The 19,832-nt window shown below is 37.2% G+C and overlaps 1 protein-coding gene across 2 annotated transcripts in view; it reads right to left on the bottom strand.

Moving 5' to 3' along the window:
* Window positions 1-324: 324 nt before the first annotated feature.
* SPATA6L (spermatogenesis associated 6 like) overlaps window positions 325-19,832 on the bottom strand; it is a 37,148-nt gene continuing 17,640 nt past the window's right edge. The window contains exons 5-13 of one of the 2 annotated variants that reach the window (XM_058168301.1): window positions 14,120-14,244; window positions 12,761-12,838; window positions 11,981-12,244; window positions 8,957-9,068; window positions 6,302-6,345; window positions 5,575-5,750; window positions 3,373-3,466; window positions 1,199-1,314; window positions 325-502 (exon numbers count right to left, since the gene is read on the bottom strand). In XM_058168301.1, coding sequence (XP_058024284.1) covers window positions 1,213-1,314; window positions 3,373-3,466; window positions 5,575-5,750; window positions 6,302-6,345; window positions 8,957-9,068; window positions 11,981-12,244; window positions 12,761-12,838; window positions 14,120-14,244 — 995 coding nt within the window. In that variant the 3' untranslated portion in view covers window positions 325-502; window positions 1,199-1,212. The remainder of the gene's footprint in view (window positions 503-1,198; window positions 1,315-3,372; window positions 3,467-5,574; window positions 5,751-6,301; window positions 6,346-8,956; window positions 9,069-11,980; window positions 12,245-12,760; window positions 12,839-14,119; window positions 14,245-19,832) is intronic. The other variant, XM_058168302.1, reaches the window with a different exon arrangement.

Raw genomic sequence — 19,832 nt, 5'->3', positions numbered from 1 at the left:
ATTATAATAAATAGGCTTCCAGCGATGGACTTATATCTGCTTTAAATATCTGAGCACTTCCAGCACCTTCTCCAAAAACGTACAATTTACCTTCTAAATCTGAATATATTTGAGATGGATTTTTATTATGTGGTAACTTCCTTAACCAACCTGATTAAAAATATCTGGTTATCTATCGTAAACTCAGTAAGGCATTTAATTTTAAATACACTAAGTACCATCTTAAGGTAGCAATACACAACCTTCCTGAAACAATGATTCAAACTGCATGTGTATCTGCATGATTATGCCTTCAACCTTAGTAAGTCAATATATTTACACTCCTTTCAAAATGTATAAATCCTCAGTTTAATCATCACAACCATACAGCGGTGACTTGTGTTCAAATCAATGTTGACATAACTTCATGCTGATAATGAACTTTCCATCATCTTCATTTTGTAGCAAAGACCTTGCCAGCAATAAATCTTCCAGGCTGTATCTCAAAGCTATGGCATTCTTTCTGCAAAAGAGATATTTATTAACCACTACTAGAGGGGACAAAATAGAAAAGCAGTATGTGAAACACTCCACTTTGAACAAAAATAGATTTTATTTTCCAAAAGACTGTAACATTATTGCTGTGAATTATTCTAATTTAAAGGCTGCAGGCTATGAATTATAGGATAAAAATGTTTAAAGCAAAACAAACAGGTAAGATATTTCATTATTGGTTGTAATTTAGAACTTAGGGATCTTACCCACTTTATCTTAGGATCAGAGCATAGTAATCCAGCCATCTATCCCTCAACCTTAATATTTTCCAGGAATGCATGACCTGCCAGGACCCAGGAAAGTTAAAACCATTAATTAAGCATCCAAGGTCAAGTTCATTTGGACTTTAGACTGACCTGCAGTGCTAACCATTCAGTTGGCATTTGGACTTTAGACTGTCTTGCAGTGCTAAATAATGTTTCTATGCTCTTGTGGAAAACAATGATATTAAGAATCCGGCATGTAATGTCATTTTTCTCCATAGAAGTGATTCCTTATTTTCCAACTGTGGGTACATTAGAAATATGTCTGGCTATAATATTGCTATAATGGCTTATTTTATAGCTTTTGTGCATGATTTTATAGCCTTCTTCAGTTTTTTTTTAAACTACCTGAAATATGATATTGCTTCCACCCCCAAGACAAGACTGCTTAAGAAACCTACCTTGCCAACCATAACTACAAGCTGTATCTCTGTTCTGTTGAGTCACAGTGTGGGGAACTCCTCAAAGAGATGGACCTTCTCTCAAGGACATCATCAATCTCAAAATCAGTGGCTCCCTGCAAAATACTTGTCCCATTAACTTGGATCATTCATCGTGATCAGCAATGCTAAATGTTCCCAACTAAAAACAAATATATCAGCTGTTACAGGAAGAATTAAAACAGCTTATCATTACATGTTCGGGAAGAACTGATGGATGACACTGTCCTCTGCACATTGTTGGTCAGAGTAACTTTCTATTAATGTTCATTACAAGTATGTATCATTTTAGAGAGACAACAGCAAGTAATGTCACTGTAGGTTAACTCACATGGATCTGCACTTCCAACATAGGGCACTGGATATGAGTGCAAACAGCTTCTCTGATTTAAACAGAGCATAACAAGAGGATAATGGAGGTGAGATAAAATCATCTATGTGATTTCTGAAGAGAAATGAGCTGCGCAAAGGAGTGGGCACACCAGTAAGAAGAACAATCTCTTTTATATTGTAAGAACAATATAAAACAAATTCTGTGCATTAATCTACAGTGAGTGGCTTTACCATAGTAAATTAAAGGTAGGCTTGGTTGACAAACAACTCATGAGCCTTTTTGCAACGATGGGTACTGGTGTCATTTGACTATGGGTTGTTGTTTTTAGCAACAATTTATGACAAAATTTAAATACCTAAATAATCATGTTCCAAACTATCCATCTAGGAAACAGGAAACAGATTAGCTTGCTAAAAAATATAGAGCAACAAGATTCTGCTGCTTTTGCTGCCTGTTATTCAAAGTCATCTGTCTCAAATGAGTTTTATTCAATTCAAATAGAAAAAGTTGCAATACAAAGTGAGAATGGCAGAAATCCAAGAAAATCCTTTTCTAGGATACTTCTTTCTCTCTTTTTTCTGATTTTCTAGTTTTCCTGCTGCAAGGGGGAGTTAACTTTTTATGTACAGACAAGAGCTTTTTTCTGAATGGCAGAAGGGGTATTGGTAGGATACTTTTTCCTCTTCATTTTTAAATTCCTACGATCCTTTTATTTCTCCCCAAAAGCTCTTTTATCTGACTCTCTACATAGCTATTACAATTTTGGCTACCAAATAGCCACATTCAAGGAATTCAGTTTGCTAGTAGTTCGGTCCATGGAAGAAAAGCTAGCATATAAATGTAACAACAAAAAAATAGAATTCACTAGCCAAAGAGTTGTAGAGTCTTAACAAACAGCTGCTTAATACATGATAGATATAGGAAATCAGGACCCATCTTTCCCCTTATTTAAGCTGAACAAACGTCCAGTTCTGACTCTTGAAAGCTACCATCATCTGCCTGAATCAAATATATCACATGTTCCTCTGTTTTTGCTCATATAAAGAGATAGCAATAGCACTTATATAGGATATAGAGAGAGAATAGCAATAGCACACATACCGCTTCACAGGGTTTACAGCCCCCTTTAAGAGTGTACAAGGTCAGCATATTACCTCCAATAATCTGGGTCCTCATTTTACTGATCTCGGAAGGATGGAAGGCTGAGTCAACCTTGAGCCAGTGATAACTGAACTGCTGGCAGTTGGTAAGAATTAGCTTGCAATACTGCATTCTAACCACTGTGCCACACAGCTCATGATTATGATGATGACAGCCATAAAACCAGGATGCTTTTGATTTTCCATGTGGAAGGAAATTTTTTTCCTCCTTTTCATTCTCCTTTTCATTCAATTCCACTACCATAGAATTCAACATAGAAGGCCACCTCTATCTTGCAATACCAAGCGATCCGTCCCAGAGACAGATTTATCCTCTTAGCAAAGGCCAATCTTGCTAAGGAGCAAGTGATTAACTTTTGAGAGGAAAACTGAAATATAGTGCTGGTGATTTGCATTACAACATAATCAAAGCAGATTGATGAGCTTTCTTCATGACTTTTTCACCTTCGTTTGGACAGTTAAAACTGGTAACTTGAATGCCATTTTGCTACTCTGTAAAATGTCTAAGAGTATTTATTTAATTAATTAATGTGTATGCTGCCCATCTCACCAAGTGGTAACTCCATGCGGCCTGCAATAAGTTAAAAAATTAAAATATGTAAATAATAAGTAAGTATCCCAGTGAAGAAAGTTATACTCACAATGGAAAGCCTTTCTCTGGCCTCAGGAGAGGTAAGCAGATTCCTCACTCTCTCATTAATCTCCTCCCAGCTGGAATTGGGGCTGGAGTATAGCCTGAAAAACATCCGACATGCAATACTCATGCTGTTGTCTAGGCCATGGCTGGCTGGTGAACTCTGAGAGTTGAACTCCATAGGTCTTAAATTTGCCACGGTTGGTCATCCCTGTTCTAGGCAGATGGTCCCATCAGATAACACACGTACTTCTGTCTGCTGGCATTTCCACAGATTCCCCATTAGTTACAGATCTCCCTTGTTCTTTACTACTAAATATGACTGCAAAATATGTTCAGCTTTCGTTTTCTCCAAGTTGGGCTCACAATCTGAACAGCAAATGTCACTGTTTTGCTGCAGAGATAAACTTTTGCTGAAGTGCTGACTAAGAACCCAAAGAACCTCTTTTACCAAGCTATTCAAATGTGTGAAATTCTCCTTTTTTTTTTTTTGCTATTTATACCACAAGGTCAGAATTGTTTATGGGACTTGCCTAGATTTTAGCTCATATTTTTATTAATCTAAGCTGATCAGCATCACTGCATTGTATCCTTTAGTCAGCAGGAGGGAAGAAAATGCAGAAGACTTTCACTTGGACTTTCACTTTAAATTGTCAATAGCCAACTACTCGTCATCTTTCATCCAAGTACATAGATATATTTTATTTAGTCATTGGCACTTTTTCCCCCAGTTTCCCCCTAACAAAATTCTCTAAGGCAGCTTGCAACAAAATTTTGATCTAAAATTTGCAGAGAGTATTAAAAGATAACTATCCCAATTTGTGACACACTAAATAAAAATATTAAAAATCCATCCGATATCACTAAAGATTTGATGAATAAAATCTATTAGCTGATCTCTAAAATTGTAAGAGTCGGGACACGCTAAAATGAAAGGTTTCTGGTCCTGGAATCACCTAAGAAAAAGTGGCATTTTGCCAGGGCACACCAACTTGTCTCTGAGATTCACAGATGAGTCAGAGTGAAAAAGGGCTATCAAGTCAATGGTGACCCCTTTCTGAAAGCTTTAAAGGTCATGGAACTGTGTCTAGAAACAGACGGGAAGCAGGAATTTTGCTAAGCATTAGCAACAGCATGGACAAATCTATTCAAACAGATAAAAGATAAAACAGATGAAGGATTGTCTATTTCTTATAGTTTGATAAGACCAAGTAGAGTTGGTGTACTTCAGATCCTGTCACTCAACCACACCATTTATTGGGATCCAGGAAATTTGTTTTCTCTGTAGTGGCACCTGCCCGGAATGATATCAGTCAGAAATACAGAACATCAGGATGAGAGCCAAGTCTTAAGTGTTCTTGCAGACCTTGGGGTAGGATCCTGGTGGGATCCTGTTAGTTATGTTTACTTACAGGCAGTGTGCATGTCTAGACAGAATTTTCTTTTTGTTTTTAGTGTAGGTTATACAGGTCAGGCAGCTTCTAAATCTCATACAATAAATCTGGTGGCTGAATTTCATGCTAGCTGATGTTTCCAAGACGACTTCAAAAATAGCCCTAATTACAGCATTCTGGAGGACTCTAACATGAATGTTACTTTTAATTTTAACCTTCACTTCCTGTACTTCTACTGCAGTGCAGACTACTAGTCAACCTTATTTCTTCTGTTGAAGCAATCATTTGTTTTAATTTCTTGCTTACGTAAGTCTTTATCTGTACTATCTTAGCTGCTGTGCAGCTGCATCAATGGGAGACTACAATACAAGATGCTTAGAGAAATGGAATAAAATTTTAAAAGCCTTAGAGATTTTGCTAGTAAATCAACCAATTGCTGAAAAGGGGTTTTGGGACTAGAGAATAGCGGGCATCTACACAAAAAGCCAGATCGGAATGCAATCATATGTCGTAAAACTGATATTTGTATTTGCAACTACAATAGTTCTTTAACAACTGTTACCATAGCCTATGCAATGCTGGGAGGGAAAAATAGATCTCTTTTCTGGTAACAGAGATTATCATCAAGTGGGAATTTGAGGCTTCCTTGACAGAGAGATGGAACTTGATTATTGTATGACTGTTACCGATACCAACGAAGGCAAGAAGAAGCAACTACAGCTGTCAACTATTTCTGGTGACGGGGGACATGCTCTAAACTAGATAGATTGAGAACTGGTGCTACATTTAACACTTAATTATCTAAGAGTGATAACCTGTGTTGGGGAGATACCCATCTTCCACTAGGACTCGTTGACTCATAATGGTTTGGGGAAGAACTTCTGTGGCAAAGACCAGAGGTCTTCCATGCATAAGTGGCAGCAAATGGCCTTGTTTCATGAAACGTTGACTCATAATCCAAATTTTGGTCTTCAGCTGGTTCTCTGATAACCTATGAAGAAGAAAGAATTTCCCAATAATTAGAGAAGTCTGCTGTATGCTATTTTTCAGACTACAACTCCCCAAAGTACCAACCAGCATTATGGCAATTACAGACTCCAAACACATCTAGAGGGAAACAAGATGGAGGAGATGGAGTCAGAACAAGGAAAATTAATTGTGAAAAGAAAGACATAGATGGCTGCCACCTGGTGAGCATTAATGGAATCAATGGACTCCCAAAACAGATCTCCATGGAGGAAGTGGGCAAATGTAACTTCCTGATTTTCATATATATACCATCACCTGTGTGGAATAAGCATTTGTCTCACACAGGCCAAGTTTACAACGCCAGGTACATTGATGCTTCAGCCGTTTCCCATTCTGAATTCTAGCTGACCATTGCAGCATTGGAGTGGGGTGGGGTGGGGTGGTGGTGGAGCTCATACATCAAAAGGCATTTATTAACTATACAGTGGAAAAGTTTGTTAAACGGGCCAGAATTCTGAATTCATCAATTAACTTATTAGCCATGTTTTTACAAACCTCTCCCCAAATGTTTACCTTAGCAGCTGGAGATGTTGTTTTCCAGCTATCAAATGAAATTGCTACAAGAAACAAAAACAAGTATTCTGATTAATGCAAATAATTTTTATATTGCACAGACCTTGTATGTTAAAAGATAGTTTATGAAAGCTCACAGGACAGTTTAACGTGGCTGGTTAGATCTATTTTCTGCAATACTTGTCATCCAGCTCTAATCAATTTTCAAGTACAATATGAAATTTCAGCATAGATCTTGGCTATATTTGGGAAACAGGGCATGATTACAGCTTCCTGCTGAATTAAAACTTCTGATTAATGTTTAAGAATGGAACAATCCATAACTAACGGTCTGGAGTGTAGCTAGAGATTGAACACAGCCATTTGGGGAAGATCAAAGCATGGAACTGGGTAATCTGGATTGAATTAGGTATAGGTATATTTTGCATATTTCTATTATTTTTATTGTTTTAAAATGTTTTTAATATTTTGATTGCAATATATTCTTTGAATTGTATCCCATCCAGAGTCATTGACTGAGATGGGCAAGTATAGAAATTGTACAGACAGACAGACAGAGAGCACAAAAGTTGTCTATTTCTCTGTGATATGCAATGGTTTAGAATGACAAAATACCCTGATTCTCTGAAATTTAGACTAAAGTTTTTTTTTCCTGATTAACAAGAAAAAGAAACATGTTGAGCTCAACAAAGAAAATACTAATGCATGAAAGGTTTTGCTCCTTTGTTTGCCAGAATTTTGATAACACACAATTGGGCTTTCAAGAAAAGAGACAACCTCACTTGTTTCCCTCTATTAGCAGTTGAGAAAATGATTTGGCAAGGAAGAGCAAACTCCCATGTCATACATTACTTTGAAAACCAGAGAAAGAACTGTATGTAATATAGATGCTTATGATTATTTACTAGCTGGCTAAATGCCAGTTTATTCACAACTGAGTAACTCAGAAGTGTCTTCATCACTGATAGCACCTTCATCAGTAACATGCTGATTAAGTATTTACAAAACTTATTTATCCAGACATATAAATGTGTAAATGTGTCTAATTGATTAATATTTAATGTTTTAAATTGTTACAAAAATGGTGTGAAGTTGGAAGAAGAATGCAAATCCATGGCTATCTAACAAGCATCTGGGACAGCAGCTTATCTCAGTTACAATAATTTTTTTAAAGACAGATTTGGGTCAGGAGCAGAGAAACAGATGGCAGTTTCCCAGGTAGAGAAATCTATGATGGGGAGTGGGGGTGGGAAATCTCTCTACGAGAAGACTTCTAATGAAAGCTACTTGGCTCTCTTCCAAACTTATGTAACAATAGCACCTTTATTTCACGGATAATCTATTCCAGATTTCCAACATAATATTATCTAGCAAATGCATGTAGCAATGACTACAAGAAGAATCTACTGAAAGAAGGCTCAGTAGATACAGGTACAAAACGTGATGCCTGAGGAGCATTTTTCCTCAGCATGAACAACATTATGAAGGATTTGTATTTATGTGCCATGTTCTATCTAAATTTTATGCTATTAAGAAAGGTATCAACACAACATCTGATATAGAAAAGAATCAGGATTACTAATGGGATACACAACTTTGCTTAAATCACAGATCAGGGTTATCTTCTGGGCCATAGAGACTGTGCGTCATTCACTAGAATTACTCAACTAGTCCAGCCATGTGGTTTGTGGTCTCCAATGCACATTACTGATAGCGATCTTTGTTGTAATTTACAGAAACAGATTTTTATTTACTAAATAAAATTAGAGGCTCTGCTTTTGCTCTAAATAAACTCTCCTAATGTATTTAAGATCTAAGTAGTAAGCGCATCAGGCCTGTAGACCACATGCAGCTCTGGACAGTTTGTAATGCCACCCCACAAGATATAAAATTTTAACATATTATGTGATTTATATACTTTATTTTATATATATATATATGTATATATGTATATATATATATATATATATATATATATATATATATATATATATATATATATATATATATATATATATATATATATATATATATATATATATATATATATATAGGGACGCGGTGGCTCAGGGGCTAGGATGTTGAGCTTGTCGATCGAAAGGTCGGCAGCTTGGCGGTTCGAATCCCTAGTGCTGCCGTGTAACGGGGTGAGCTCCCGTTGCTTGTCCCAGCTCCTGCCAACCTAGCAGTTTCGAAAGCACGTAAAAATACAAGTAGAAAAAATAGGGACCACCTTGGTGGGAAGGTAACAGCGTTCCGTGCGCCTTTGGCGTTGAGTCATGCCGGCCACATGACCACGGAGACATCTTCGGACAGCGCTGGCTCTTCGGCTTTGAAACGGAGATGAGCACTCCCCCCTAGAGTCGGCAACGACTAGCACGTATGTGCGAGGGGAACCTTTACCTTTACCTTTATATATATGTGTGTGTGTGTGTGTGTGTGTGTACACACACACACACACACACTATATATATATATATATATATACAGTATATATATACAGTATATATATATATATATATATATGTTCATCAAAAGAAATAAAGATGACAAAAGTCAGCCTCCATAGCATCAAACTATAACAGCACCCTGAAATGTAAGCAGACATAAAAGCAATTAACATTTTAAACCAATGCCTAATAAATGAGTAAGTACCTCGTTTTAACTGGTATTTGTGAGGATTTTTTGATGTGATGGTACCCTGTCTTGCATTTTGATATGATAAGGGAGACCGAGCTTCTTCAGAAAATCCTTTAGAAGCATCCACCTAAAAATAATGAGGAAATAGTCTCAAAATGGAATCCTATACAATATTGAAATAATTGAAATAAAGTTTCAGGGGTGTGTGGTACACTTACTACTTATGCACATTTGCCCATAACATCCTTTAATATAATTAGCTTTAATATGATTGCAGGGTAAATATTAAAACAATTGGCTATTTAAAAACTCAAATTAAGGTCAAAAAGTTGGGCAGATATTTCAAAAAACAATTACCTAACAAGTGCGCTGCTTTTAGACCCGACATTAAGATGTCTACAGGTCAAATGCAGGGATATTTGAGGTCTTTATATGGTCCACATCTGTGGTGTAGACAGGAAGGAATGCCATTTTATTTATTTATTTTTCAGGCTTCCAATTTCAATGCATTTCTTGGCTTAAAATGCACCATACATTATGAGCTGAAAACACTGTGATCCACTTATCTCCACTCCCAAGAACCCAACTATGGCTGTTTCCTTATTGCTTACTGTTCTAGTTGATTTATTTGGGTCAGCCTGCTCTATTGATTGTGATTACATTGTTTATTCAAAATTAATTCAATGAAGCAACTGAAGTTCTAATGCCATTGAATGAATCAGTGCTTTGGTCTCGCCTCTTTCGAAATAGGGGTGGGGGATCAGAATTAATGGTGTAGGTAAATCTACTGAGAGGCAGTTTGGTCTAGTGGTAAAGGCACCAGGCTAGAATGCCAGAGATCATGAGTTCTAGTCCACCTTAGCTATGAAAACCTTGGGCCATTCAGTCTCTCAGCATGCTCACCTTACTGAGTTGTTGTGGGGAAAATAGGAGGAGAAAGGATGTGTTCACTGCCTTATTTGTGAAAATAATAAATCAATGCACATAACGTTGACTTTATCCTACCCTCAAATAGTGCGTAATACAGACTTTTGTATTACCAAGTGTAGAGAAGGATCATTCTCTTGTTACATCTAAACCTGTACTGTTTAAATAAACTCAAGTGTATTAAGTCTATCACAGTATGTAGCTTGTTATTAATTAAATCCTGGAATTTCTTGAGAATAGGAGAAATGGTATACTAACTGGGATTGATGACATCCCAAGAATAGTATTGATTTGTTTTTTATATTTGCAGAGGAAAAGGGTGATATTGTGAACACTAAAATACTGTATTTATGAAAACACTTAAAGAAAATGTTTTCTTTAGTTATACAGAAAGAAATCAATCTAACTGTCTCTGTATGGGCAGGGAAGAGACAAGAAAGGGAAGAGTAATTTTGGGAAGGGAAGAAAAGTGAAAATTGCACCAGACAGTTTTCTTGGAAAACATTACAATCAGCTTCGCTTGAAGATGACAGTAGTAGGTTACACCACACGCCTACACGTGCTTTCCTGGATTAAACTCAGTGGGAATCTCTTTGAAATCAATGTACATCCTTCATCAGAAATCTAGACCAAACACTCTTATTAGGCAAGAATCCCCACCAATAGATGTACATCTTACATTTGAGTAAAGGCACACTTGAAGCACTTATAGATGTTTGCAAACATCCTTAAGTCAGTAAGAAATTCTGTAGTTCCCCAATTTTTATTACAGCAGAGGAAAAAATGACAGTCAAAACTTTATTTTATGGCTAGATACTTGTATGGAGAGCTAGATGCTAGATGTAAAAGGAATTGACTGATAGTTTGTATATGTGTATGTACATGTATGCATATCTGTATACCTACACAAGTACTTTCTGTACAGTACAAAACACACACAGGAAGTTGAGGCTAATTAAGGGTATTTGCATGTTGCTGGAGAGAGCTTAGCATCAGGGAGAAGAACTCCCATCAACTCCCATCAACTCCCATCAGACCAAGCTATCATGGTTAATGGTGAGCTCCCATTACTTGTCCCAGCTTCTGCCAACCTACCAGTTTGAAAGCACATTAAAAAAATGCAAGTAGAAAAATAGGGACCACCTTTGGTGGGAAGGTAACAGCTTTCCGTGTGCCTTTGGCGTTTAGTCATGCCAGCCACATGCCACGGAGACGTCTTCGGATAGCGCTGGCTCTTCAGCTTTGAAATGGAGATGAGCACCGCCCCCCTAGAGTTGGTAACGACTAGCATATATGTGCGAGGGGAACCTTTACCTTATCATCCTTTTGCTTTATGTAAAGCAAAGGTGCATTAAAAATGATATTACCTATGGATAAAAAGATCCTTACTGAACTTACACAACTGCCAATCAATATAACATTGTTAAAAGATACCAAGCAGCATATATTTAGTTTTTTAGGATATATAACAAGTATAATTTAAATTTAAAGCCAACATCTGCACTTTATTATTGCTTATAAATGTTACAAAGGAAGAGAAAAAGGAAAGATGCCTTCCTCCGAAATAGAATAGGTAAATATTTAACTTTTTATTTTATTTTATGTGAATTTATATCCCGCCCTTCTCCGAAGACTCAGGGCGGTTTACATTGTGTAAGGCAATAGTCTCATCCTATTTGTATATTTATATACAAAGTCAACTTATTGCCCCCCCAACAATCTGGCTCCTCATTTTACCTACCTTATAAAGGATGGAAGGCTGAGTCAACCTTGGGCCTGGTGGGACTCGAGCCTGCAGCAATTGTAACTGCAGGCAGCTGTGTGTTAATAACAGGCTACATTAGCCTGGTGAGCCACTTCCCAGCCCAACTTCTAACTTTCCACTTCTTTGTGCTCCAGTTTACACTGGGGAGTGTTCTTTATTGTCCCAACTGAAACCTACCATTCAATCAAAATTAATTTTTATGGAATGAAGCCATGATAAGTTCTATCCAATCATCCCAAAACGAAGATGCATGTTGTTTATCTACAACATTATGTTCGTGAAGCTTTAAACTGAGAAAATTGCCCCAATATTGAACTGAGCATTTCCAATGTATTTTTGGGACTTACATGCCTAACTACAAAAGGCGGCCTGTGGTCTGCTTCCGTTTTGAACCGAACACCTCTCAGGTTCAGGGAAGATTGTGGCTGGTGCTTATCTCTGCAGACTTCATGGAGACGCCTTCTTGAGCTGGGGGATGAGGAGCGGGACTCAAATGACCTCGAAAGTCTCTTACAGCTTCGACTTTTTGCTGTCTTATGTTGCACTGGTGAGATGCTCCTTTTTTCGGGTGATGTTGAGGGCACCCTTTGTAACTTGGTTTTATTGCGATCCTGCAAAATATATCTGATTTGTAATCTCAGGAATCAGTTGGGAAGGCAATACAGATAGTCCTCGACTTACAACAGTTCACTTAGTGACCATTTGAAGTTACAATGGCACTGAAAAAAGTGACTTATGACAGTTTTTCACACTTATGACCATTTCAGCACTCCCATGGTCACATGATTTACATTCAGATGCTTGATAATTGATTCACATTTATGGTGCTTGCAGTGCCCCAGGGTCATGTGACCCCCTTTTGCGACCTTCGGACAAGCAAAGTCAATGGGGAAACCAGATTCACTTAACAACCGTGTGACCGCACTAATTCACTTAACAAATGTGGCAAAAAAAGTCATAAAATGGGGCAAAGCTCACTTAACAAATTTCTTGCTAGCAACATACATTTGGGTTCAGTTGTGGTTGTAAGTTGAGGACTATCTGCATTAAGAGTAGAGATAAAGGAAAAAATAGATTTGAGCAAATACAATTGGCTCTAAAAATGACCATTTATTAAAATTACTTACACTATACCACTTGCTGTGAAGAAGTGGAAGCTCTGTAATAGTTGTTCTTGTTGAAAATTCTAATTTTGGTGCAATGCCCTTTAAACAATTTTAACATGAGGAATTAATATAAATAAATGCATGCAGAACAAGATAATACATAAATGCACTACATGAGATTGCAACTGTTTATTTTTCATTAATTTGAAGAACATCAGGTAAAACAGAAATGAATTTAAATTAACAGCTAATATTTGCATGTGCTTACAAATTACTTCAAATAAGCATGTAAAGGTTGCATCATAAACTTACCGATTGCTTCCAAGTAATATTTTTATTTGCAACTCAGATTCTAGCTAGTACTTATGCCAAGATATCATGTCATTTCAGTTATCTCAAGGAACAGCAACATAAGGGTTGATTAGCAAATTGCTTAGTTTGATTGACAAATGTGTGTTCTAATTTTAAATCATTCTGAATCGATTTCTAACTTTATATAGACTATATTTCCTTCCAGCACAAGGGACCAATGAGTTTGCTAGACCTACTTAGTTATTATAGGAAATCCTTGACTTATGTGAAAATTGAGCCTGAAATTATGGTTGTATATGTTGGCCGATAAGCAAGTCACACAACTGACTTGATTTTACTTTTTTTTTCAGTAGTCATTAAGCAAGTCAATTGTCCGCAATGGGTATTTTTTTGCCATAAATCAGAAATAGATGCCAGTTTCTGGCAAAAAACCATCGTAAATTGTGATCATGTGACTACAGGACATTGTAAATGGTGAGCAACATGGGCCAGCTGTCGATGGCCTCTAATGTGATTTCATAATTGCAGGGGGAGGCAGCCATCAGAACTTCAAGTCCAGATCTTAAGTATCTTTCGGGGGTCTGTTATAACTTTGACCGGTCATAAGTCAAGAACTACCTGTATAAATGCCTACTTCAGATAAATCATGACACAATTTGGGAAGGGGATCTCTCAAAAAGTAGATAGCTATAACTGCCATTATAGCTTTTTGAAAGTCCCCGCCATGCCCCTGGCCTGGGATCAAGCTTCAGGTTTTTGACATCCAAATTCCAAGTAAAAAATTAAGCTCTTCCCATACAGTGCAATGGTTTATCACTAACTTACTAACTACTGTTTTTGTGATGTCAACTGAGGCTATCACTGTAGTATATTTTACCCTTTGAATAATCAGAAATGATTTGACTATAAAGGGCTTTATGCTGTTTGTGCTCTGGAGATTTTCTAACTACATAATGTTCACAAATAAAAAGCAAAAAGTTGACAGATCAAATAATTCCTATCAAGATCGGGTTACTGAGCAGACATTTCTGTCTTTGGTAGATGAAATCTCATTTCATACCAACATACCGGGAAAGAAGGATGAGTGTTCATTAATAGCTCTCGATCCACTCCAGGATATGAAGGAGTCAGTTTTGGCTCAGGAAACAGAAAATACCGAGTGTTTGTTTCATAAAACGCCAGCTCTTTTCCATCTGAATAGTAAATAGAGAATTGTGGCCAATGAATACGTTTGACCAATGAAACATACAATCTCATCACATTGTACCATATTTCAGAAAGGCAAGTCCCACAAGGAACACATTTACGACACATTCTATCCCACGATGAACAACAAATAGAATTCATACATATGGTAAGCATTGGATCCTGGGGTCTTCAGCCAAATGGAACAAGAAATACAGTATGTTCACATGTACAGCTATTTTTTCTTTACACAAGCAGATAAACTAACCCAACAGAGAGATCACTGCATGATGAATAAACCCTGTATTATTCCCAGGTGGGTTAAACATATAAAGCAGTTTTGAAAGGGTTTGTTACTGACTTACAAACTGTGGCTTGTTTAGATTTCATAACCCCAAATCCAGTGGTAGGATTCAAAAAATTTTACTACCGGTTCTGTGGGCATGGCTTGGTAGTTGTGGCTTGGTGGGCGTGGTAGGGGAAGGTTACTGCAAAATCCCCATTTGCTCCCGATCAGCTGGGACTCACGAGGCAGAGAATAGATGGGGGCGGAGCCAGTCAGAGGTGATAGTTACCAGTTCTCTGAACTACTCAAAATTTTCGCTCCCGGTTCTCCAGAACTGGTCAGAACCTGCTAAATACCACCTCTATACAAATCCCCTATTCAAACACCATGGTAAAATTTGAAAAAGGGCTTGTACCCACAGACAGCTAATAACCTCAATAGTTTCATTTATAAGAATGCCTAGCTTATGTGCTGCGTGCAAAAGCTTTGCATTAAATCCTTATGGAGAAGAAAATGTTGCTGAAATTCCAAGAATCATGACAACACTTTTAAAAAATACAAGAATCCCCAATTGTATAGAGACCTTTCTAACTGAAATCAGAGGATATATCGTATTATTCATCCAATTAAAGATTTCAATAATATCTGAAATGTGCTGCTGAACCATATTAGGAACACTGCTGGGATGCATGTGTTTGGGGGGTGGGAGGGAGAGAGGGAGAATGAGAATGTCATTCAATAAAAATTTAATGAATTCTTCCACTGATGATCGTTTCCTTTTTTGCAAGAAATTACTTCAGTGTTCTCAGGTGGTCATGAACAATAGTTTCCATATTTCTCTCGAGTTATAATATAGTTTAGGACAATAAAGCTGTCTAAAGCAGTTCCAGGATTTATTCTACACAGGTAGTCCTCATTTAGCGACTGCAATTGGGATTGGCAACTTGATTGTTAAGCAAAGCAATTGCTACCTTGATGAAGGTATCTTTTCTTTTATGTACACTGAGAGCATATGCACCAAGACAAATTCCTTGTGTGTCCAATCACACTTGGCCAATAAAAAATTCTATTCTATTCTATTCTATTCTAAGTGAAAAATCACATGACTCACATTTGCTTACGATTTTGTACTAACCGACTGTAATGGCAAACACGTGACTGGGAGAGAAAAATGCAAGGATTGGTTACATAGTTATTTTTTTCATTGCTGTCATATGGTTGCTACCTGAGGCAGTCGCTAAACGAGGATTACCTGTACATCCTGTAAGGGCAGAGGGATCATCACAGTAACATAGAGTTGGAAGAGGCCTTGGAGGACCTGTGAGGCGGAAGTAAAAAAACTCAGGGTGGGGGCTACACCCACATGATCAATGATGGAAAAAGGAGGTGGGACTTCAGACTGTATATTCGTATTTGCCCTTCTCACTTTTTTAAACCCGCCCCTCACAGATGAATCTTTGCAAAGACCAACCACCTTTCTCTTCCCTTTGCAACAATCTCTAAATAAGAATCCTTACGCTGAAAGGAAGCCCAGCATAACTGGTTAGAAAAGGAGCTAGATTTTGTTTTGTCATTTGCAAAAAATGAAACATTTAGAAGCAAGGCAAATTCACTTAGCTATCAATGAAACAGCATTCTTCACTAGAGATTAAAGAAGATTTTTCCCTTCAGATGCACAAGCGCATGCTTCAGCTGTAGTGAAGCAAGTTGCTAATTGCATTGATATAATTTAAACCTAGCCATAGGAAAAATGGATAAATATAGCACATGCAACTGTTTCTTATTGTAAAATATGTCATTTTTCTCAGTGACATGGGATTTAATTTTCTGTTCTCCCTGTCCTCCGGGATGCATCATTATTATATATAATTGTATTTGACCCTTCATTATCTTGAAGCATGTGGTATCACCAGAAAGTATTGTCTGCTCGCTTTCATGCATTTTGTCAGCAAGGGTTTATTTTTAGCTTTCAATAGCAAAGCAAAGACATTTCATTTTAAAATGGCAAGATTCACAGCAATGTCCAGTTACCGGAGAGGGAGACTTCGCAATGAAAACATATATAAATCTCCTTCAAAATAAATCCCAATGAATTCACCTAATGATATAAAAAATTGCATATCCAAATGGTTGAAATACACCAATGTAAAAACATTAATCAAACCCCAAAGGTTTCAAGGATACACAAGGTTTATTGTGATTATTCCTACACCTCATAATAACACAAAATTACATGTTCTCTTGAGAAATAGCCACATGTGATGATACAAGACGCCATGAGAGAAAGCAGGAAAATAATCATTCTACACTGGATATGTGGGTGCATCTGTCTGTGAACTCCAAATACTCATCTTTTGTTTATCTTATCACAAGAGTCTCTTTGTGGCTTGTGTTGTTGTATCTCATTGATCTAAATCAGGGGTGTCCAAACTTGGCAACTTTAAGACTTGTGGACTTCAGCACTGAGGAATTCTGAGAGTTGAAGTCCACAAGTCTTAAAGTTGCCAAGTTTGGACACCCATGGTCTAAATAAAAAGATGAAGAGGTCTTAAATGTGGGTCATTCAGCAGTCATTGCAATGGAAGTACCATCCGAACAGTGAAAATCCCTTTCTTATGGATTGGTTATTCTAGAGTTTGTGGTGAAAAATAGCTGAAAACTCTGTCTCAAAATCCAAGAACATGCCTTGGAATTAATTGATTTGTTAGGCCACCGATTTGGCTACCATGGTATAATAATTAATGTTTATAACCTGGGAAGAGGAGGAACCCTGAAGTTATGCTTTCTTCTGTAATAAAAACTTGGCGTAATGTTGCAAAACTAGAGTGTGATGCTATATTAAGCTCTTGGCTGATTAGCCCTTAGTACCACATTCTATTTATGGATGATGACTATAAAAATTCAATGTCAAACTGCCCTGTTAATTTGTAGACAACTTTCAAAATCACGTCTCAGCAAAGAACATATAATATTAAGATCCTGTTCACCATTCACTTTTTAAAGTCTCTGTTTCTTGGTCATCAATTTTAGGAAGCTTGTGAGGGGCTAAAAAGTTGTCAATAACATGAATGTTAAGATACAACTATTGCAATGTAAGAATATTGGTTGTTTTCCAGTATGTTATCAATACCATCAACATACTTGTAAGTATGTTTGTACAATCTTTATGAAAACCACCATTGCAGCGTATAACAACTACATATGCCTATTTTCAATGCTAACTACAGAGCTTTCTGGATCAGAACTTCCACACATGGTGCTTCATGCTATAATAACCTTGCCTCTTGACCTCTGCAGTATACTCCACAGGAAGTGCCTTTGTTAGATGGCCTGCAGCTTCAGTTGTTGCTGACTTGTTACTCTGCAGTGTGCAAGATAAATCTGAATCTACTGAGGAAACCTTACAATTGGAAAGTAAAGATGATACAAGCAGACATTGAGGAATATAAACATTGTGATGATATCCAAACTTGAACTCAGGAATTCCAAATCACATTAGCAGATGTCTGCATAATATCGGAGAGAATGGAATATATCCCCATTGTTCATTAACATGATAGCAAACAGTACAAACAACCCATTCTCTTTTAACTGGATTGTGGATCCACCTGCAAAGTAGTCTTCTGTTCCTATAAATAGCATGCTATTAAGTATTTTTTTTAATGTACAATAGGCCTAGTCTAAAAGCAGCAGACAAGGGTAGAATTAAGATTTCCGGATTTAAACAAGAACTCATAAATGTTTTTTTTTTCGGGTGGGGGGAGGATCAGTATTCAGACCATTGCAAGGGAACAGAGTTGTGCAGGTCATCATATCTTAAATGCCCTTGGAATCTGTGATACTTTGCTGTTTGAACAATAGTGTAGAACAGAGCTCTCCAACCTTGGCAATTTTAAGACTTGTGGACTTCAAAGATGGCTGAGAAATTCTGGGAGTTGAAGTCCACAAGTCTTAAAATTGCCAAGGTTGGAGACCCCTGGTGTAGAATAGTGAGTTCTAGTGCTGCCTTAGGCCTTGGGCCAGTCATTCTCTCTCAGCCCAACCCACTTCACCAGGTTGCTGTTGTGGGAAAAATAAAGGAGGAAAGATTATTACTTATGTTCTCTGCCTTGAATTACTTATAAAATAATAACAGCAGGATAAAAATCTAATAAGTAAATAAAGAAACAAGCATCAGCAACCCAAGCCCTGTTGGGTTTCATTAAAAACTAAATCAAGAAGAGGAGCATTTTCAGGCAGAAAAGTAATTAAAAACTGCCATCCTCATTATTGAAGAAGAAAATATTGAAACAGAAACAATAGAAGACTTAATTTTAAAAAAGGCTTCTTGTTTTCTTAGAGTGGCACAATAAATGGAATCCTAATGAAGTCCAGCTAAGTCTGAAACAAGTGCTTTTATACTGGACACTTGCTGAAAGTGAAGTCCATAAGCTGGACTTGGGAAAGCAATGTAAAGGATATTAAGACCAAAGAAAGGAATCCAGAAATTCTTCAGCATAATACATAGCCTGGCAGAGTTTTGCACAGAGATTATTGTGGAACACTCTCACAACTCAAAAAATAAGGACGTTGGGGGAGAATAATCCAAAAGTGATTTGCTGGTATTATTTTTAAAATTAAAATCTATCCCAAATCCCTATTCTCCTGTACTAAAGTTCAGCAGAACAGCTCATGCTGCAAAACAACGCAATAGAGAGATGGCTAGGAACTCTACACGGTACATTCTAATCAAGCATTCTTTTAAAGTGATCAGAGTTACACAAAGATTGAGAAAGAACTATTGCCTGTACATGGAGAAGTTCCATTTGCTTTCGTTTGGCCAAACAGTGCAGGCCCAATAAGAACACAAACCTTGAAAATGTATTGCGTAGAAAGTGTTGCCAGGTGCCCTGAAGAGTTTCAAGAAGTTTTAATAAAATTACAATGATTTGATATATGAAAATTCCACTAGAACATCTTGCACTGAGAGAAACTTCATACAGAACATTCCTCTATAAACCATCAAAAACTGAATAAACCATAAACTGCAGAAAAAACAATTGCTACCAACCTGCCTTCCATTGAGGACTTGTATACTACACAAGTCAAAAAGAGGGCTGTGAAAATACTTACAGACCACTCGCATCCTGAACATAAACTGTTTCAACTACTACCCTCAAAATGACACTATAGGGCACTGCACACCAGAACAACTAGACACAAGAACAGTTTTTCCCCGAACACCATCACTCTGCTAAACAAATAATTCCCTCAACACTGTCAAACTTGTTACTAAGTCTGCATTACTATTAACATTCTCATCGTTCCTAC

Source organism: Ahaetulla prasina, chromosome 2 (assembly GCF_028640845.1).
Source record: "Ahaetulla prasina isolate Xishuangbanna chromosome 2, ASM2864084v1, whole genome shotgun sequence".
NCBI classification, from domain to species: Eukaryota; Metazoa; Chordata; class Lepidosauria; order Squamata; family Colubridae; genus Ahaetulla; species Ahaetulla prasina.
The sequence above is the reverse complement of the archived record's forward strand: the minus strand, read 5'-3'. Positions and strand labels throughout refer to the sequence as shown.